Here is a 22,292-nt window from a genome sequence, read left to right as displayed (position 1 = left end):
GATTAACAGTAGTGGTGTATGTGTGCTAGTCCGGGGACCTGCGCCTGCTTCTCTCTCACTGTGTCAGAGAACATGGTGCCTTCTGGTTACAATGCTGTGAAAGATAATAAAAGGCAGATGAGTTGTATATTTCATCAGACTTGCTCTCCTTTGTTCCGTTCATAAGGAGATCGATTCGGGCAACATCTTCCTTTGCGTCGTATGTCTGTTCAAATCTCTGTTTGATCCATTCTCCATGACGCTCCGCAGTTATATGCGGATTTCTCAAGTATTATTTTTGGCGCCTAACTAATGCTCTTCCAAAACTGGTCACGTTTCTTTTAGCCATTGCTTTCATCCTCTGATCATTTCTGAGTTGCATTTGTATATTGAACACCCTTCTGAGTGAATCTCACGAAAACATATCCCATGTCACGTTTAACTCCAAAATCAAAAGAAAAATGGAGAGGGACGATGAAAGATAGAAATGCTGAACAATTGCTTGAAGATACAAAAACTATTTTAGGACCAGTATTTTTAATTTTTTTTTCAAACATTTTTGTTGCTTTTTTAATACAATGTTATTTTTGTCCAACCGTTTCATTGTTTTTGTCCAACTACATGCATTTTGTTGTAATGCAACAATTGTTTACATTTAAATTAGCATTTGTTGGTTAAGCAAAAAAAGTGCAATAAAAGCAAGCATGATGTGGAAGTATTTTAGAAGTGTAAGGATTATAATTATGAATATTTATTATATATATATATATATATATATATATATAAAATTTTTTTTTTTTTTTTTTTTGCATTATCGTAATGATATATTTAACTGTCGTGAAAATATTTTTCATTATTTAAAAACAATAATGGTGGTTAAAAAATGGCCAGCATTGCAGGCCAACATGTGCTCAAAAAAAATATTAATTGCATTGAAACTAAACCTGATTATACTTCAGTAGCTGTGACTTTCATAGTTGTTTTTAAATTAACATCAGAAAAATCTGCATATTTAATTGTTTTTATTTCGGGGTAAAATATGACTGAGATACGGTCGTTCATGAGATTCATCCGTCATCCAAACCACTAGCTTCTCATCCTTTTTTCCTTTAGAAAAAAAAAAAAGATGGCCATGTGCAGGACTAATCAGGGGTCAGCATTGCTCTGAGGGGCATGCGCTTCAGCTTTTCATTAGTTACCGAGCTGTTATCTAACTTTTAATGTGTACTTGTACATTGTGTATGTGTACGTGTGAATGACTAACGGATGGTTCTTCTGTGAGTGTGCGAGTATTCGTGTTCTCCGAAGGAATATGAGGGAGGGAAATAAAATGAGAAACGCCAAGTCTAGCCTTTATGAATAAAGACAGTGAGCTGTTTCTGAGTGAACAGTACTGGAAACATTTGCTACTGTGAGCTAAAGCGATTTAGTTCAGGGCAAAACAGCCCCTTCATGGAGATGCCTTGGTGAACTTACCGCCTGCAGGAAAGTGCGCGTGTTAGCTATCTTTAAATCAACACTATGTAAGATTTTGCCTTTTTGAAATGTTTTAAAAAGGCCAGTTCGGATTTTAAACTGACTTCAACTAAGGCAGATGGCTTTTGTTTCTTTTCCAAGCACCCTTTCAAAGTCCATTATAGGAGTATGTAAAAAATCGGCGGGAACGAATCCGATTGCTTTACGGCAGCGGTAAAAGCGCGTGTACACTGAAATATTCACGATGGCAAATTCACTGTAAAGGGGCTTCAAAGTTGCAGAATGCATACAACTTCATACAGTTGCTTTAAATATATCAACAGCACGCTAACAGCGACGGCACGCTTGTGTTTACTGGTAATTAAACAGCAAGTGTGTAATTATACAAGAAACCCTGTCAGGAAAAAAAAGGTAAAGGAAAGTGCATCTAACTCTGTTAGCGGGCAGCCAAATATTCTTTATTGCAGTGATGTCTAGTGCATTCCCTGAGGGAAGTGTGGTCAAGGACTTTTGGGATGGACTACATTTTTGTTTGTTCTGTATACATAATGTTTGTAAATTGTATATCGGTCTGTGGAAATTATGTGCTGTCTATTGTAAGACTGTGGATCAAAAATGACCAAATGATGCTGAGCTCCTTCTAGCGGATGGAGCTTTTATCGTCTGAGAAAAACTATTCCACTCCCATTATTTAGGCCATAAACAAAGCGATCTTTAGCACACTAGGTCCCCTCTTTTTTTAATCTGATGTTCTGACTCCATATGATACGGTTTAAACGCTTGGACCTATTTGTCATCGATGCATATGTCGTCATCTGTAGCTCTCAGATGTTTCGTATAATTAGCTGCCTTCCATTACAAGGCATTGAACGCCTTACAACATGTACAAAAGCATTTCAGGCCTGCTAGTGCTAGAGAAAAAAAAAAATCCAGCTATTCTTCACGTTAGTTGCGACTTCCATAACTCTGACTCTTGAAGTAGGTGTAGGTTTTATTATTTCACTTTTTGTTACATTCCATTTTCACATAGCAGACTGAGGTGCGAGACGGGATGGTTTCCGAGGATGAAATACCTTTCGAAAATGCTGGAATCTGACAGAAATGAGTCATTGTGTCTTGGTCTCTCAGTGTGAATCGTTATTTCATCTGTAAAATGAGTGTTTAAAACCACTGTGCTTGCTGTAATGTACTCTTGTCCACAACAGTGCTGTTTAATAGAAGATTCTACAGCAAGAGTACACGAGAATACACTTGAAAATGTGTCCTTCTCACAGAACGCCAAATATGGATTTCAATGACTTCATAATGGGCAGGATGACATGTTGCCAGGGCAACAGTCGGAGGCATCGTTCTACTTCTCTGTAAATATGTCTCTCTCTTAACAGTTCTAATAGTGACATGTCAGTGCTTCACGTTTCATTTTGATTCCCTCTCTGTTGACATGGTTGTTATCAGAAATACGTTTTGTTTGTTTTTTGTTCTTTCTTTGGTTTTCCGTTCTGTATGGGGTCAGAAAAGACAATAAAAAAAATAAATGTTTGGTAAAGTTTTTAGTGCTTTGTTTTCATATTCTGAATATTTTATAATATGTAACAATAAAGATTGTAGTGTACAAATCCACATTTATAATGTATGTATGTTATAATGCAATAAAGAAAAACACAGTATTATATTAAATGTTGTATGTGTGTTACTTTAGGGTTTTGGGGGAAAAAATGCTTCTTTTTTTTTTACCATTTCTTGAGTGTCGGGTGGTTTCTTTGCACGGTTAAGGCTGCTCTGTGCCAGCTCAAAATTCATTGTACACATAATGAAGCTCAAAAAGCCAGACATTATGCCTGCTCTGAGCCACCTCAGCCCTTAGTATAGATGTAGCCTAATTGCTGTGTAAATGCATTTATGCCACCTCTGAGCAGCATTACGCAATGTATGTAAAGACACCTAAGAAGCGCTTCAGTGCCACCACTGCAATGTAAATCAGCATTAGAGTTTGTTGTTTGATATACAGCGTATATGTTTAATTAACTTTAAAGTGCATATATTCATAATTTGAGAATTAAAAATTAAGATGCTTTTTTCTGTCAAAATGAAATGCAGCATTAGAAGTGATTTCTGAGAAACGCTGTTGAAAGTGGATTGGACTAAGCACCAAAACACAGCCAATCACCAGCAAGGGGCGTGTCCGCACGAGATGGAGGCGTTACCAGTGTTGCACAGCCGATTAGTTGATTTGGGGGCGGGGCTACCAAGATAGGGGTGTGGTCATTTTTGGTAGGCGTTTGTTGTGGTGAATTCAAGTAGAAATATGGTGTTTCTGAAACCCCTTACTGCACATTTAAACTTAATCCATGTCATAGCAGAAGGGTGACCATAAGAGCCATTCCCCCAGGACGCGTCCAGGCCAGGATCTCTATATTGCCTAAAATATAGGTTTTGGCTTTTTTTGCGTGCAGACCGATCGGTGTATGACATCGGTTCCTTATGTTTTCAAAACGTTATCGAGGTACTCTGAATAAAACCAATACAGAAATCTTGGCAAGGACGCGTCCGCCAAAAAATGGCCCTTTTGGTCACCCTACACATTTAATTAATCCATGTTTAGATTTACAATTTCACATTTAGCTATTATTATTATTTTTCTGTGTGCAAATTCATTTTAGCCTGCAGTAAATCTAGCCTACATTTTGTCCATGGTATGAATGCAAGTGTGCGTGTGGTATAACTGCGTCGTTGAGGTAAAGTTCTTTGTAAAGAAGACTAACTGAAAGTCTAAAGCACTTACAGATACGGTCAGTTCTCCAGGTTGACTTTATCGACGAGGTCAGCGTCTTGCAGCGGTGGAACTACAAAACGCCATTGTTTCCAGTCGAAGAGGGGAGCTAATCGGACAGGAAGTCCCACGACTAGATGCAATGTGTGTGTGCTGTGCGTGGATGGATAACGACACATCTGAGCAGCAGCACAGAGGCTTAGATGCCAGTTTCCGACAGCATTATCACATTGCGTCGCATTAAACGGAAAAGCACGAATCCTCCACGCGGATCCACTGATGACATTTAAGCAGGTAACGCTAATGCACGCGCATGCAACGGACCGCCGCGCGCTCTAGATGACGACTGCACTCTTAACCCGATTAATAACGCCGTTATTAACGTTGACAGGCGGTTACACGCGCCCATTGCACGACCCTGTGTTTTCTCCCCGTATTTTATTATTTTGCGTTCGTATTATTCAGTGCATTCGCGGTGTTGTGCACGGGCTCGAGGTTTTCCCGGCACTGCAGTGGCCGGTTTATAGGCACAGCGTGTTGTTTAGGGCACTTCACAAAGCTCACTGCTTAGTAACCGATTCAAGGCAGTTTGACAGCGTACGGAACACCCGTTTAAGATAGGCGTTTGCCTCCATTTGCGTGAGCTGATGTTTGTCGTGCTCACCCAGCAGTCGTTTCCGTACGAGTGGCTTTAGGATCGCTGAAGATGAGCGGTGTTTGTGACTCGGTTGCCGTGTGTCATTCCCGACCTGCGTGCACGTCATTGTCGTGCGATTATCGGGGTTACTGGAGTTCAGATGCAGCGCTGGGCTGCTGCCTTCGGTTGAGGCGAGGCGATGAGTGGGGTTTTTTTCTTATGCACTGTATTGACATTAGTCATATTTTATATAATTCCAGCGTATATGTGTAACTGCATTTGGATATTTAATATATAATTGGGCGTTTAATATAATGTATATGTAATTTAATATAAAAATTGCTCCTGGTATAAGTGTTTATTTACATTTTCTGACATTTTTGAAAGACTTAACTTTTATATATATATATATATATATATATATATATATATATATATATATATATATATATATATATATATATATTTTTTTTTTTGTATTTGTTTTTTTTAATTATTTTTATTCAGATTACTAAGACACTCTTCCAAATTCAGCCTCATATAATATAACCAGTATTAACAATGTTATTTTAGTTATTTAGACTAGGAGTAGTATTCTGTTCCACCTTTGTTCAGCTAGTGATTTCTGCGCTCTTTTTATTTACAGCAAAGCCTCTCTTCTATATCCTGTCTTTTCAGTCGATCAGAAACCTGTGTGCGACCTGTGTAATCTGATTCAGTCGAAACAAATAAGGGTGTGGCCATGTTTCTGCCAAATTTTGCAGGCAAAAAAAAATTCAATTGTCCATTGCCGGTAGCGTAGTGATGCATGGAGGGCAGTTCATGTTTTGAAACCCTAAGTTGGTCGGCATGGCATGTTTGTTTGATCAGATTTCTATCAAAATGACTGGATTTTAACCATTAAAAAAATCACTGAACATTGGTAAATTTGATTCTACCTCAAGTCTTATGCCACCCATAATGCATAACTTTCAACATCATTGGGTAGCCGTTTTTTCACACTACAGCTAAATATCTTTTGAGCTTTATCCCAGATCATTTCTTTAAACATAGTGGTTGTAACTCACTTGAATGAGCAGCAATGATTTACTTCCAATTTCAGGCAATTCCAATTTACTTCCAAGATCAGTGATCTTCGTTAACTCTTAGTGAACAGAAAATTAGGTCAATAATCATGTATTGGCTTCATTATGAACCGGCTTGGTTTTTTAGCACATATGAATTGCATACCAAGACATTCATTAGGTCTGAAACTCGCTTTAGGAATTTAATGTACATGAATGAATTAACAAAACTGTACCTCTTTTTTCTATATTAATTCCATATTCTATTTCCATATTTTTAGGGCCAGTTTTTGGGTTGCAAAAGCTAAATTTTGGTAATGGAACCATGTTTCACTGCTTTGAACTTTTGTTTTACTAAGTGCAATTCATTTATACCTTGGTCTTAAACCTGCCATTCTTTGCCAGCCATATGTCACATGCACAGTATTTTGTAATCCTTTTTTTTTTTTTTTTTTTTTTTTTAAGAGCAATAATGAATTGGCTCTGAATAAAACATGCCATTGAATCAGTTATGCTTTGATGCACATTTTGGCCAGGTTCAGTTAGAAACTACATACAGAAAAGGTTGTTTACAATAAATGTATAGTTCTTTTTTTTAATATCTGTAGGCTTGCATTTTGTTGGGCCAAAACAATTTATAATCGCATGCATTGGGGGAGAATGTTTTAATAAGATTCTTGTTTTATGTCGCAGTATATCAATGACACTGCCTTGTTAGTGCATTAGACAAAACCTATAAACCTTACCTTTAATCTGATACAGCTTCTTAATTAAACCTAACACTATTGCTTTGCGCCTGAGGTAGATAACAGCAACCCCATCTTGATTGGGGGCATGTAGTCACATTGTTGTTGGACAACTTCGTTTTTCGCGATTAGAATGTGGGTCAGAGGTTTTTAGCAGTGACGCCTTGACATTATCCTCTTAACAACTCTCTGCTTCCTTCGGACAGCAAACAGAGCATTTATCTTTTGTTTCGTAAAAAGGGCTTGACTGACATGATCGCTTAGATTTTGTTTTGTTTCAGCCACAGGAGGTTGTTTTTGTTTCGATGACCGCTTGCCTGTTTTAGCTTATTCAGTACTGGGAGGTTTGACATATGAAGAAAATAGTGGCTAAATGCCATTCTTAAGATTATTTGCGATATTATGTTTATATCAGGAAAAGTAACAGACCTGGAAATCTCCTCGCCACAGCAACCCATTTGAACAGATCTGGGTTTCATCCAAATGTTGTTGAATTGCTGCTGCATTGACCACAACGTTGGAAAGGCAGGAGCTGAGGTTGTTAAAGTGCTGTGTGTCGAGGCCGGGAGAGAAGGAAAAGCAGTAAATGTTGCAGTACAGTAAAATTGGATTGTACCTTACTATTCAGTTGAGTCCATGCACAAGTTTTTTTTGTCTGCACTGTTCTTATAGCATATGCATTTCTCAAGATTCTTGTTAGCAGCCTGGTTCTTCAGTGTCACCTGAAACTTGTATGAATAAAAGATTATACATGGATGCCCAAATTGGCCACCGTTGTAATTTCATCACATTACTTCATTGGTTAAGCCTTTGTAATTAAAAGCAACAAACACAGCTGAATGAACTCTGTTGGTTATACCTGATAAATGGAGCATAAAATTAGTTTTTTTTTTTATAGTAGAATGAGTTTTAGCTATTTAAAATATAAAGACAGCTTGAAGACCGTTAAATATATGCTTTTTGTAGCATCCATCCGTCGTGGATGACTACCCAAAGAGTGCAGAGACTGTAGTTTGGTGGTGGGATGATAACTTATGTAAAAATGAAATGTCAACCTCTAGCATGGCTTTGTGATTCATTTTGCAGCATTAATTTCAGTTTAGTCGTTGTACAAGGTTTGTGTGAGACCTCTGGTGTACTAGGACCGAAAACACTGGCTCACTGAGAATTATTGACCCCCTTGAGTCCCTCTTAATGATGATTAAGTTCAGTCTGGCAAAGCTCGAGACTTAACCATAGCACAAGCCCTGCCTGTTGTTAATGGTGATCTTTTGTATGCGTCTGTAGAAGTCTGTAGAATTTGCTGAGACACAGTAGCAAAGATAACTGACATTTCCCACAATGTATTACAATAAAAAGTGCTGTTCAAAGGATATAAATGTATGTACAGAAGAATATTTATCGTAAAGTTTGGGGAAATGTAAAGAAGAAACGTTTATGAATGTAATGATAATGTCTTGGTTTGTTTAAAGATTTCTAAGAAGCGTTTGTTTGTTTGTATGTGTAAGATACTGATTAGATTATAGATTTAGACACTGTGACCTCAGCTGCAGTCCATTAAGCTGCTTTGGTCTCTCATGGCTCATAATATATGTTTTATGCTACACACCTTATCAGGAGATGGTTTTACAAAGTGTTGATGAAGGCAGTAAAGCACTTCTGTACACAGGACATTGCACATTCAAGAATACATGGACTCTCTGCAAGGGCTTTCCCATCGATAGAGTACACCAACAAAAGATCAACTCTACAAACCACAATTACCCCTAGTTTCAAATTTTGATTCATTGCTGACCCCAAAAAAGTCAAGAGCTTCATTTATCTTCCTTACTTGCATCTTAAGTTAGAGCATCTAACATATTAAATGCTGCAAGTTAGTATGGCTCTTTTGCTCTTTTCTGTGCTTATATTTCCCAGGTGGTCATCACATCAAAAAGGTGATTATTCTTTGTTTTCTTTTCCCCAAGTACGGCTCAAGGAGCACTGAAGTATTTACAGAGACCAAGCAAGGGTCTTTCTTTTGAGAAACCGCCATCATTGCACATTAATTCCTGGAAGCAGTTATGCTGACCTTTCTAAAATCAGAAGAATTGAGGAATCTGAGTTTAATGCATGTATACAGGGTTCACCGGCATCGTATAATCGAAGACAGATGGACACAAAGATAAAAGAAGAAATAACGAGATGAAGTGAGCAACAGAAGCAGAACGAATAAAAAAGGAAGCGCTGATGTGTGACGTGTAGGCCTGTGGCACATTGTGTTCTCCGTTTGTGCCAGTAATGCAGTTGTGCATTCATGGCTTTGGGCCACAACCTGCCTGATCTTCTCTGTCACCACCTCATCTAAACTGGACTTAGGGCCTTGTCGACCTTGGATGCCAAGAACAAGCTCATAGATCTCCGGCAAGGCCATGCCATGTAGATGCTTGTCCAGCATGCAACAACACCCACAAGACTCCAGAATCACTACCGAAAGACATCATGCCTCCTTGTACAAGATCTTTTAAATGCCTGAGAGTGGGCTTGACCCTAGAGGCTCCTCCTGGTGGCTGAAGGAAGTCAACACTGTCCTGTCCCACTTAGCTCAATCGCTTGAAGTTGATGTAAATACGATGTGACTTATCCAGGGTGCTGCTCCAGAGTGCTAATCATTGGTAATCTAATCCAGAGGAGATTAGAGAAGAGGAGGGAACACAGGATGCTGAGAACGGCTCTCTCTGGCTTAACGGAAGGTTGCCGCTACGTTTGTTGTGTTATAGGACTGTTGCATCTCGCTAAGGATTCGCTAACTCGAACTGTGCTTGGAAGTTGGGATAACAGTCCGTAACAGCCTCCAATTTGAGTTCAACATTGGTCATTTTTTACGTCCGCTCGTGTGCTTCTGAGTGTCGCCGCTTTTATGGGATCTAGTTTTGTTTCTGCTTGCATCATCATAAAAGTGCTCTCCTTCTGTGGGATTAGCATTAGCATGTGGCCTCGTTCAACTTTTTAAAAGGATTTCTTTGCCAAATATTTTCCGGAGCGCTTTCTGCACACATCTTTTCATCCGTGTCCAAGATTGTAGAGAACAGAACCACCTGTCTGTTTTTGAAGAAAACCAGAGGGGGCCAATTTCCTAATTGTTCTGCTTTGAAGGCCCATCACCAGAAGCGGAGATGCTGAACCAGGGGGCTGTGATGATCTTCACAGGGATCTGTGGGGCGTTAGTGGTCATGGCAGTGGCCTACTACGCCTACTGGTGAGTCCGGTTAATGGTTATCTAAAGCAACAGTGGATTGATTAGGCCGCTTGCTGCTTATGTGAAGGTTATTGGATTTGACACAGGCAAAGGTCCTAAGGTCTTCCTGGCCTAAGACTTTAATTTGTTCATTTGTATTTATTTGCATGCCTGTCATGTTTGTGGGGCACTATGTTGAGCACTTGTTGCACAGTTGTCTCTATAACCACTGAAAGGTCGGAGTCAGTTTTTTTTGCCTGTATATTATTAGCTTTAAAGCTTCACAGAGAGCCAAACAATGCGATACCAAATTGTTAGCTGAAGTCTACATGAAAATTAATACAGACTTCCATCCCAAGCACAACTTAACTTCCTCCTTTCTGTATTTTTTGAGGTATTGTTACGCTGCGTTTTCTCGGTTTGCTTTTGTTTGAAGCTGTTTTTACTTTTTAGGGGTACATTTCGTCCATCTTGGAAAAAGATGGCCCCAGGCTGTCTGGTGATGCAGGCCAGACAGCTGTTAACTCCTAAGCTGGTTGATCCCTCCATCTCTAATCCCCCCACCCTTTTGGTATAGCTGTCATGCTACTGAAAAGTGAATGAGGAACCGAGTCAAACAGATATGAACATGCATGTATCTGGATGATGTGGCATCTTTGTGATACGCCTTTGATACACCTTTTCAGAGTTTTGTGACACCATTTGATACCTCTGAATGAGAAACTGGATATTAACATAATTTCAAACATAGCGCTAAACATAAAGACTTTATGACTGAGAAGAACATGTTGTGCAAGTTTTATGGACCACGTTTAGGATTAAAGGAAACAAAGTTTCCCTTTCTTTAGCAAAGGAAAACCTCTCCTCTTTTCTTTGCAAATCCTTGGTTTCTGCTTCTAATTGAATACTGGTGTATTTTTTTCTCTCTACGTTCGGCACTAAACTCACAGTGCAATATATTTTACGTCATCTGCCAGTATGAGTGATCTTGTACCACAGTAAGCATATGTATCACAATGTAGTTATTTTTGCTTTAAATATGGTCCTTATGATATCGATTTCTGACACCATTTCATCATTCTTGTCAATAAAATAGCCAGTAATATTAGACTGCTTTCACTTTAAGAGCTACCTGGATCCAAATAAACCTGTTTCTGTTTTAACAGTTCATGAACCCATAAATCAGTGAAAATAACTCATTGTACACCTATGCTCCACAAGCATGTTTTCACATTTCTCATACAGTGTGTTTTTTATAGTAATTAAGTTCTTTCCATGGGTTTCAATGACTTAAAATCACTCAGTTTTGAATCGCAATGCTTTAAAAATGCATGCAAAGAATATATTATTTTGACTATGTAGTACAGCGATGTCACTTGAGCGTGTAACCATGATAGAGGTGAAATTGAAATAGGCCGCCTCAAACAAAAACTACATTTGAAGAAATCTATTCATATAAAAAAAGGCTTTGCCTCTGCTCTTTCCAACCACAGCATTTTAATCATAAGCCAGTACAATTTATAGAGTAAATTACATTGCACAATTTCAAAATTTTATGCAGAATCAATGTTGTTCAAGGAGCTCGGACACCATGGCACCTGAATGTAGTTTCACAAAACGAATCTGCTAAAAACAAAAACAGCAGATGAGCTGAATGAGAACAGAGATGCACTCTCCGACATCAGGTGACGCTTACTGAACAGCGTTTTTTTTTTTTTTTTTAAAGCTGAAATATCGGCATTGGCTATATATTGGTGGACCGCTAGATCTCTGTAGTCCCATATAGTTTGGTAAACGAAGAAAGATTTGTGAAGTATATATTAATGTCTTTTATTTGTTTCATATTGGCTGAGAAAATACTATGCTTCAATAAGTTGATCAGGTGATCCATCAGAATGCACATATACACTTCACCTCACAAACCTAGTGCAACTGACTGTCATTCAGAGCACACACACACACACACACACACACACACACACACACACACAGACACTTTGGTAAGGTTCCAAAGTTTACTTCAATTCATGCTGTGGTGGACAGGAGGACAGAGTTCAACTCTTTCCTTTCCCACCCTCACTCATTTTTCTTCCTTCGGTCGGTCTCTGTCCACTGTAAAGTCACAGTTAATCTTCTACACTGCCTATGGATCTTCATCTAAGGTTAGTGCTGTTTGTCTTGGCTCATGTGTTGGTAGAGGAACCGAAGCTTTGTCGGTTCGAACTTTTACTCGCTTGTTTCTAGAGGCCCCCCATGTTGTTTTGTGTTTATTTGAAATGGCAGCACATTTGGCCGATTTACTCATGATAAATGCAAATTCACAGGAATCATTGACTAGCTGACAGCTGACAAGTATTACAGGTTTAGTAATCCAGCCATTTTCCATCATCTGAAGAATCTGTGAGTGTCACTGAGGTCAATCTGGGTGGATTTTGTGGTGAATTGTGAGGAAAACAATGCGTGGAGTATGTCCGTCAGTAAATAAATGTCCACTTTTTCATCGTTTTACTTGCTAATATAAGATATATATATATATATATATATATATATATTTTTTTTTTTTTTGCTTTTGTCAACTGATGCTTGTTTTTACATCTTCAGGCTGAGTTCAAGCTCATTGTTTATCGTTGTAAGGCGTCATACAAATTGGATCTTAAGACTCTCCTAATCCATTATCAACTTTCGTTAGCTCCACACTCACAACACACACAAGAACAGATCAAGCAACAGACTGCACCGTCTGATAATGCTGGCCTATGGACTGTCGGGCAGAACTAATGTTTAAGTGATATCAGTGTAATAAGATGGTAGACTGAACTGAACTTTGTTATCAGAGCCGGCACATAATAACTGAGAAAATGGTAGTATTGATGGGGTGTCCGGCAGGTTACCAGACGACCGGTTGTAGTAGTTCGGCAACTTCATCCAGATGTGTGTCAGATAAACCTGCAAGGAATTACTCGGTACTCTCTTTTCATTTGCTTTAGCAGTGCTTTAAAAGATTATTTGGCAAATAAATTTGCTGAAGCACTCGTTTTGTTAGAGTATTAATCTAGTCTTTCTCTTGCATTTGTTGTCTTGTTATCGGATTAAGCGCTGCTGGGAGATTAAAGCTTGATAAGCTTTCAAAATCGATTTGAAACGAGAGACCTTCAGATCCGACGAGAGCGTTTGCGTGATATTGTGTCTTTCGGAGTGGGATTTTTGTGTGTGACGAGTCATGTTTAGGAGCTGCCATGTAATAATGGAGAGAGAGAGATAAAGTTGGGGATGAGAAAAAAATGCAAAAATGAGTCTGTCAATGCATGCAAAAGAGAGAGAGAGAGAAATTGGAGGAGGTGTTTGGAGTTCCTCCAACTGGGTGAGAGGGTGTGTGTTTGTGCATGGGCTTGTGTGTACTGGTGCGTGCGGAATTTTTAGTTCCTAAGGGTCTGTGGTCATGAACTCTTGTCTACTTCACAGTAGATATTCGTATTTTAAAACAGATTGTGAAAGTTAAAATCAAGGGACGATATGTGATGCTGGTGATGGTTTCATTCGCAGCTCTAAATGCACTCTCTCTTTTTCTCACAGGTCGGTGGTACTAAGTGAAGGGCCGTGTAAAAGAGGGTTGTAGAGACGAACTTGCTGTGGTGAGTTAAACTTTCGTGATATTGAGTAACTGAAATGATACGCATATATGTTAAAAATAATCATTAGAGAGCAGCTGGTACGAATTCTAATAATGCATAAATGCTACTAATGTTGTCGAGCACTTATTTGCAGATATTAATAGTGTGAATTCAGGCTTGATATTGTGTTGATAATCTGTATAACTGGCACAATGACCAGCTGTGCTGTTTATTTTTGCTTTGCAACAAATCATTTGGTTGCTAATTTTTCCTTTGAAAGCGTATAACGCCACGAACGGATAGTTGGACTAACAAAACATAAACATTTCCGTTTGTGTACTAAATTAGCAATTTGTGTAAAATTGATTTGCTAATAGTTGGCTTATTTTTAATAATCTAGTATAATAATTGTGATTAGTTAGATGGATAGACAGATTTTTATCAAATCAGCACTTACAATTAACACTGCTATTGCATATAAAATTTTAATAGTTGTCGAATCAGTCCGTGTAATTTCTGTGGGGGAAAAAAACTGTTGCAAAAATGAAATAAACAACAGTTTTTTTTTTTCAAATCGCTTTCTACAGAAGTATTGCAAAGGCTTGTCCATACATGCATCTTAACAAAGTTGTCGGTACATTAATATTGTACTCACTCCCTCAGATTTTTATACATTATGTAACGGGAGGTCTTTTTATCCCCTTGGGTTCTTCTGCCTTAACTTTTGAGGACCCCTAGTGTAATGTAAATAAAGCATAATAATATCATATGCATGAGTCAGCCTGTGGGCTGCTGCTTAATTATCCGAGTACGTTTTAATTTGCCGTCTCCTCTGTCTCTCTTGTCTTCCAGCTGTGTGTGTGTGTGTGTGGGGGTGAGTGTGTGTGTGTGTGCGCGTGTGTGCGTGTGTGTGTGTGAGTGGGGGTGAGTGTGAGAGTGTGTGTGGAAGGGGCTCTCAGTCATGGGTGTGGTGGCATGGCTGAAGAGCCTGTTCGTCCTGCAGCTCTTGATTGGCTTTGTGTTCGTGGTGAGTGGCCTCATTATTAACTTCATCCAGCTGTGCACCTGTGTGCTGTGGCCCTTCAACAAACAGCTGTACCGCAAGATCAACACCAGACTGTCCTACTCGCTATGGAGCCGTGAGTCGTTTTGTTTGTCCACAGCTCATATTAAGTTTGCATATGCATTTATAGACCCGTTTAGCAAGTACTTTTTGTTGACTTTGTTAATGAGAACGTTTGCTTTTAAAGTCAATTTATTTCAAAGCTAGGTAACTTATTATTGTAATATATATGTAAAGCATATCATTGAATGTTTTTCAAAATGTCTTAAACATGCATACAAGTTTCATGCTTGGTGTCAGATCAAGTGATCCATTATTATTTGACATAAAATTAAATCTTTTTAACTTCCTGTTTTTCTATTATGTCATTTCTATTCTTGTGTTTTTATTTTGGTTTAATAGGAAAGTTGTATAAAAATGATTATTGCTAATAATAACAACAACAACAACAAAAATAATAATAATAATAATAAAAATGATAGAAATTTAGTTATGTTTTTCTGTATTAAGTATCTGAATTATTTTCTGCTTAAGCCTGTCCTTTGACCAATTTACAGCATCTAATTCAAATTTATTTCCATTTATTCATTTTGCATATGGCTTAAATAAGCAGTAGCAATTGATTCACCAATTTGCATGGCGATATAGATCATACTAATAATGCATCTGGCGTCATAATACTTGCTCGACACACTTTTCTACTGCTTTCTTATCAGAGCTGGTGATGCTGTTAGAGTGGTGGTCTGGCACAGAGTGTATGCTGTACACCGATCAGGCCACGGTGGATAAGTTTGGTAAAGAGCACGTCATCATCATCCTCAACCATAACTATGAGATCGACTTCCTGTGTGGCTGGACCATGTGTGAGAGATACGGCATACTGGGGGTGAGTTCTGACGAGCAGTGAAGACAGCTTGGTGAAGTGAGAATTTGTGTATATGTGTGTTTGTGTATGTATGTGTATATATGTGTATATATATGTATATATATATATATATATATATATATATATATATATATATATATATATATATATATATATATATATATATATATATATATATATATAAATTTTTCCTCTAATTCTTTTTTAGTTTATGTACTTTTTAATGTGCAATATTTCTATTTACTTTTTTTTTTTAAGATTTTATAATTTTAGTAATTCAACATACTTCATTTGTTTTTAAACTATATAATTTATTCAATTAAATAACCAATTTTTCAACTTGGTTCCCAAGGTAACATTTCTACTTTTTGTTCTCAGACTATTCTTTAGATTTGATCTAAATGAACAAATACTAATTTCAGTAGTTTTAGTCCACAGTAACAAAAACAGCTTTGTCGTCATCCATTTTTGTTTTGTATTTAATAATCTTAGCAACCATGGGGATCAGTCCCAAGAGATTAATTTGCCTTTTCTCTCTTGGAGTTTTGAGGTTGGATTTATTTGTTTGGATTGACTGGATGATTTGAATTCTTCTCTATTTTCTCTCCCTTCCTCTCTGAATCCTTTTTCGCATTTTCTATCCTCTCTTTACCTTGTTTTTTTTCTCATTCAGAGTTCTAAGGTTCTGGCTAAACACGAACTGCTGAAAGTTCCTCTAATCGGCTGGACGTGGTACTTCCTTGAAATTGTTTTCTGCAAGCGGAAGTGGGAGGAAGACAGAGATACTGTGTTCAGTGGGCTGAACCGTCTTCGAGATTACCCAGAATACATGTGGGTGAGTACACCGAGCGATTAGGATGATCTAAAGACCTGATAATCAAGCAGAGCTTTAGAAATGACTTTTCTGTTTACCATTGTGATATGTGCTGAGTATTTGATTAAATGTTGCTGTCAAATGTAGAGCTAACCACAACATAAGATCCACCTTGTACATCTCTAAACCCATGCAAATGCTATTCAAAAAAACTATTCAATTCGTAATAGGCAGATTTTTGTGTGGTTGACAGAAATGTTGTTCTATTGTATTTTTTGGTGGATTATCCCTATTAAGCCTCGTTCGCACCAATGACGATAAAAAGAATCTAAAGATAACTATAAAAATAATTATATTAGCATCCACACCAGAGAACAATAACGTATGTTTAATTTAAGCAAAAGTGCATCTGCTGCTTTAAATTCTCAGGCTTGTTACTGCAGGATAGTTCTGATTGGCTGTCAATGTTTGTATCATTCATCAGCTGGAAAAAATCGTTTTGGGATTGATTTCAGTGATATTTCGCTGTGCCTTTCTCTTTTTCTAATATTAAATATTGAGAGCGATTTTCAGATGTTTATTGTTATCTGTATTGTCGTCATGTTTGATGAAAAAACATGAAACTACTCAAAACTCCAAATTTTATTTTTTGTGCTGTTAAATGATTAATCGTTTTTGTTTTTTGTTTTTTTACATATTTGTTATTGAGAATTATTTATTATGAGTATATAAATGGACATACAGTAAGTTTTTTGAAAATGTCACAAACAAGTGTGCATGCTAAAATATTTTTTTTTTTCAAACTCAGTTCACAAAAAAAAAAATCATCAAACATTCTGAATTAATAGTTTGTGACCTCTACCACCTATAACCCGTAGTAACATATTTTCTGAAGCACTTGACAAACAAAATAATGTCTTAATCCATCATTTTATTTATTATTTGCTTATTTTAATGTATTGAAGCTGTAGATAAACATTGTTGTATTATTTGTATGTGGGTCAGTGTTACTTGACAGGCAAGTATCTCCAGCGGTGAGGTCACTTATGACGTGCTCCGATTGGAAGTTTCCGTTGGCAACAAGAGGCAGAGATTACAAAGTGATAGGATTACTGTGTTTAACACTGACCCAGGAGTTACAATCCTCTGTTGTGTGTGTGTGTGTGTGTGTTTGGCAGTTCCTGCTGTACTGTGAAGGAACGAGATTTACGGAAAAGAAACATCAGATAAGCATGCAGGTGGCTGAGAGTAAGGGCCTTCCAAAACTGAAGTACCACCTGCTGCCCCGCACCAAAGGATTCACCACTACACTTCAATGCCTCAAGGGAACAGGTCAGATAAACATTTCCACACAAAGCTACTGTGTGTTACCCCGTTAAAACAGCCAAACGTCGACCCCTGGGTGGGTGATGGACAGGAGTGGTCCAAAGAGAACATGGTCAAACCCATAAGAGGCCTCATTCATGAAACGTTTTTGGACTTTCACCAGCCTGGGGTCTAATAATAATGTTCAAGTGACCCTAGACAGAGTGCAGTTATTCATAGCGTGATGCTGCTGTAGTGGTTATAGTGATAGCTAATGTTCTTCCTGGAATTCGCATGTTCCCAGAATACACTTGACACATTGCCATAAGAAAATCCCAACACATTCACATCCTCCGTGGTCGAAAGACTCTTCCGTCTGTCACCTGCTGCCTAAAAATAAGCTGTGAGTTTAGGAATAAACTACAATTTAGAAATTTGGGGTCGGTAAGATTGGTTACCAAGAGTGCATTTTACAGACTGCGATTAATTCGTCAATGAATTAATTCACCCCAAACTTTTAAACGCTGTGTAAATAAAAGCAGCCATTGTGCCGTACTGTTATTTTGGTATGCATCTCTTTTAAGGTATGATATTATCACTATGCAAGTCACAATATGATGTGATGCATGTCTAATATTGTGATTGTGTTCTGTGGCGCTTTATAATTCAACAGTAATTAGTTTCATAGGACACCACTTGCGGATTGCTTGTTTCAGAATTGTTCTTTCCTCTAATGAAGTGACTGAAATGGACTTGAACTTGATTTGACTGCAGACGGGCCATCATGAATGTGTGCAGCCATGCTGCGCTGCTTTCCATCATCCTGATTTTCATGCCAATTATGCTCAATTCATACTCTATTGAGCTTCGTCCCCTCTTATCCTGACATGAATGATATCTGGTGCTCTGAATCTTTAATTACATTACATCTCCTTTAGGAGTTCGCCCAAAAACTTTCTCATTATTTGTTTGTTTGATATAATGTTGCTTAATTTCTTCTTTGGAACACATAAGACGGCACATTTGTCCATTCAGTTCAGAAAGAATGCAAAAGCTCTACAAGTGGTCCATGTGACTCGTTCACTTTATTTAGAGTTAGATTGAAAATGGGGAAAAAAAGGATTGTTCACTCAGAAATGAAAGTTCTGTCATGATTTACTCACCCTTGTGATGTTAATCCCACATGACTTTCTTCTTCGGAAAACATAAATACAGATATTCTTGGTAGCTTTAGCATTTAACTTCCGTTCATGAACAAAAGCATAAGTATGAATGAAATCCGTATGCCCAGTCAAAGACAGGATTATCATTTTTGGGTGAACTGTCTATCTAAATTCTGCACAATGTATTTTTTTGCAACGTTCAGACATTTTGTTCCGTAACCCCAAAATGCATTTGCTTTGTTCCAACAGTGAAAGCTGTGTACGATGTCACGCTGAACTTCAAAGACAAGCAGAACCCGACCCTGCTGGGCATCGTTAACGGGAAGAAATACAAAGCGGACCTGAGCGTCAGGTGAGTCACGGAGCTGAACTTTACTATATTTTCATAAGCTTCCAAAATCTGACACGAGTATTCAATTAAAGGATATATTAGGATAATGAGTGTGAGTGTCCCAAGTTCTCATTCACTAGGTTTTAAGTATTATGCACTGCTGACCCGAGATCTCCCTAAATAGTTGGATTAAGGTTGTAACTAAGAGGATATGTTCCCAGATGAGCGGTTCTTCTGCTGTGTGCTGGCTGTGCTTCCAGCGCCCTCTATAGGAGCATTGTATGTGTGCTCTGACCTCTCGCTGTTGCGTTCTCAGGCGCTTCCCTGTGGAGGAGATACCTGATGACGAGAAGGAGTGCGCTGACTGGTTACACAAGCTCTACCAAGAGAAGGTATGAAGCTCAGGGTTTATTTGGACTGAGTTGACATTTTTAAAGATTCATTGCATTGATGTGGGCTGCTATCATTTCACGTATCTGTCTTTCAAGGATGCGTTACAAGAACACTATGAGAAGGAAGGCTGTTTCCCTGGCCCCACCATCGAACCCAAACGTCGAGTTTGGACACTGCTCAACTTCCTGTTTTGGGCTACTCTCCTGCTTTCTCCGCTTATTAACTTTGCCTGGGATGTCTTTGTCAGCGGCTCTCCCCTCCTCATCATTGGCTTTATGATCTTCCTCATTGTCGGTCAGTTGTTTTATTCATGTGCTCTCATAGTGGTTCTCTCACATTTTTACAGCTTATTCATAAAAAAACGCAGCGCATTGTAGATTACAAGGGCTATTTATCCATATCTGTGAGCACAGAGATCTGTGTGGTTGCTTTTAGCACAAATACACATTTAAAGTTTTTTGTTATTTTTATTTTTTTTCCTGAAAATAAAGATCGGCAAACGGAACTCTTTCTGCTTTTCAGAAAGTTGTATTCTCGGGTTATAAAGTAAACCAGTTGTATTGTATATTCCGTGTTTTAGGCAAACAAATTCAACATATTGCTTTAGAATACTTTTTGTTCATGGTAAAGTAGTCCACAAAGCTGACGTGTTTACCTGTTGATGTTTTGGCCAATAATTTTAGCCCTCTGAAATCTGGATAAACTGAAAAAGCCTGTAAAATATTCCTCCCTCTAAATTATAATTATTGTTTGCTTTTGTCTAGCAATAATTGAGATTCATCTGTTGTTTTGATTTGTTGTGATCATTATTTACCTTCTCTCTCAACCATTCATTGATTTAGATGGTTTTGTCATGTTTGGCTATAGCGCAAACTAAAAGCTGTTTGATACCTTTAACTAGTAAATAGCTTAACTAATTGCTTTACTATTTAATGTGCCAAAACATTAAAGTAAACTGCGTTTTTAAGTGCATGCCTGCTCAAAAAGCAACAGATTAAAACCATAAATTCTCAGATTAGAGAAGTTCCTGCACAAATATGTTTATATGTCATGGCATCAAGCGGTGTGACTTCTCTGTCTGCAGCTTCTGTAGCAGTTCGTCGGCTCATCGGTGTAACCGAAGTGAAGAAGACAGGATCCAGCTACGGCAACACAGAGGCCAAGAAGGAGAACTAAACATTTTCACCGTGTCAACACCGTGTGGCCACTGTATCGCTCACCCTAGAGTCCAGCCTCAGGCACAGAGCTGCCCTGTGTGCAGTTATCCTTCTTTTTACAAAAAAAAAAAGTAATTAAAAAAAAACGAATGAAATATTAAAATCTAAGCATTGGGAGGTATATAGGGGTATAACTGTAGATTTAACTTAATACGCTAGTCTATAAACATTACGATCATTTTTATGAACCAACTAAATGGGAAATAGAGGGGAAGAAACACTCGTCAGCTGCGGATCGATGACGAAATGCTCGTCTTCTCCGGCAGAGAAAGATGAGATGAACTAGAGAGACCAACCGCTGATACGCCTATCAACCTATCAGTGACTTGTCCCTCCTGTTTAGCCCCGCCCTTTAACATAAGACCGCCCCTTTCCCCAAACAAGCCCACTTCTTGTCATAGTTCTCCATTAATATTCATCATCTCCAGAAGTGCTTTGTAACACTTCCTTCACTGCATCTACAATATCAGTAGTTGTTTCCTCACAACGTTCCTCTTCCGATCTTCACCCTGAAACCACTCGGACTGATTTTCTGCGATCAGAAATGAGGAAGATCGCTTGAGGAAGACAAACAGCCCAGACGATCAACAATGATGGTCACGATCCATCCAACAAATGAACTGTTGTAGATCTTTGGTCTACTGCAGCTGGAGTGACGTTGGTGAAAAGTTTATGACCAACATGGTTAAAGATGTGGACTGAGCAAGGAAAAGCATGTCTTCTGTACTCCCATTTTTGAGACCTTTTCACGATGGTGTCTTAACCCACTGCGTCACCATTGTATTACTGGCTATGCTAAATAAGCGATAAATGTTTTCTACCAGTGTACTCCAAATCACCTACAGCATCTGTTTAGTTAGTGAGCAGTTTTGTCAGGAAATCGAAGGCCCATGGACCATGCTTCAGTTGCCCAATCTCTCTAGCCATGTGTAACTTATGAAATGCAGGGGTTGAAGAGCGACGGTGTGAGAGTAGCTGAATGACCAAGAAGAAAATGAGTTCTGTCAATAAAGAACGAGTATGAAAACTGTTTAGTGTGAACTAATGACACTAATGGTTTGTAAATAAACTCTAGAAGTTTCTTCTTGACTCAAATCCACCTGAATTCGCAGTACGTTTATGGTTTTGCACTTTTTGTCTCTCTTTTTATCACCCTTTTTTTTGTGCAACTTGATACTTTTCGTAGCAGTACAGGAAACTAATCGTGCAAGCCTTAACGGAACAGAAGAGTGCAGCTTTGTTTGGTGTGCGCTTGGACAGTCCACTTTGGTTGTGATTGTCACATATTGTGCCGGTTTGCTGATCCTCAAATCACAGATAGTGTAGGTCACCGATAGTGAAAGAGCTTCAGATTTTTACGTGTGTGTGTGTGCGTGAAAGATCTGATGAAGATCTGCACGACACGCGTGTAGCAGGTGTGAGGTTTATCATTTAGATAAAAGACCAAAGTTCATTCAATTAAAATATTACTGTAAAGGGTTTTTTGCCATAACCTGGTTTGAAGGAACATCGAGTTGATGCGTTTTTGTTTGTTTGTTTTTTTTCAGAAACTGAATTTATTAATTTCACAAAATGTGCAGTGATTCCCACAGCAAAGGTTTTATTTTTATGAGATAATGC

At 38.3% G+C, this 22,292-nt stretch overlaps 2 protein-coding genes across 3 annotated transcripts in view; both read left to right on the top strand.

Moving 5' to 3' along the window:
• pdxkb (pyridoxal (pyridoxine, vitamin B6) kinase b) overlaps window positions 1-3,004 on the top strand; it is an 18,063-nt gene extending 15,059 nt beyond the window's left edge. Inside the window, exon 11 of the mRNA XM_043246171.1 lies at window positions 1-3,004. This exon is cut by the window's left edge and continues 1,726 nt beyond it. The gene's annotated coding sequence lies outside the window, so the exon portion shown is untranslated.
• Window positions 3,005-4,337: 1,333 nt separating this feature from the next.
• agpat3 (1-acylglycerol-3-phosphate O-acyltransferase 3) lies at window positions 4,338-21,771 on the top strand. 2 transcript variants are annotated; one of them, XM_043239553.1, is made up of 10 exons: window positions 4,338-4,519; window positions 13,463-13,521; window positions 14,353-14,639; window positions 15,280-15,449; window positions 16,123-16,284; window positions 17,442-17,595; window positions 18,981-19,083; window positions 19,379-19,454; window positions 19,551-19,749; window positions 20,540-21,771. In XM_043239553.1, exons 3-10 carry the CDS (start codon window positions 14,462-14,464, stop codon window positions 20,629-20,631), a joined length of 1,134 nt encoding a protein of 377 aa, XP_043095488.1. In that variant the 5' UTR covers window positions 4,338-4,519; window positions 13,463-13,521; window positions 14,353-14,461; the 3' UTR covers window positions 20,632-21,771. The 2 variants fall into 2 exon arrangements, with proteins under 2 accessions (XP_043095488.1, XP_043095496.1); XM_043239561.1 differs by lacking the exon at window positions 4,338-4,519 and adding an exon at window positions 11,909-12,051.
• The last annotated feature ends 521 nt before the right edge of the window (window positions 21,772-22,292 follow it).

Source organism: Puntigrus tetrazona, chromosome 1, assembly GCF_018831695.1.
Source record: "Puntigrus tetrazona isolate hp1 chromosome 1, ASM1883169v1, whole genome shotgun sequence".
Classification (NCBI taxonomy): Eukaryota; Metazoa; Chordata; class Actinopteri; order Cypriniformes; family Cyprinidae; genus Puntigrus; species Puntigrus tetrazona.
The sequence above is the reverse complement of the archived record's forward strand: the minus strand, read 5'-3'. Positions and strand labels throughout refer to the sequence as shown.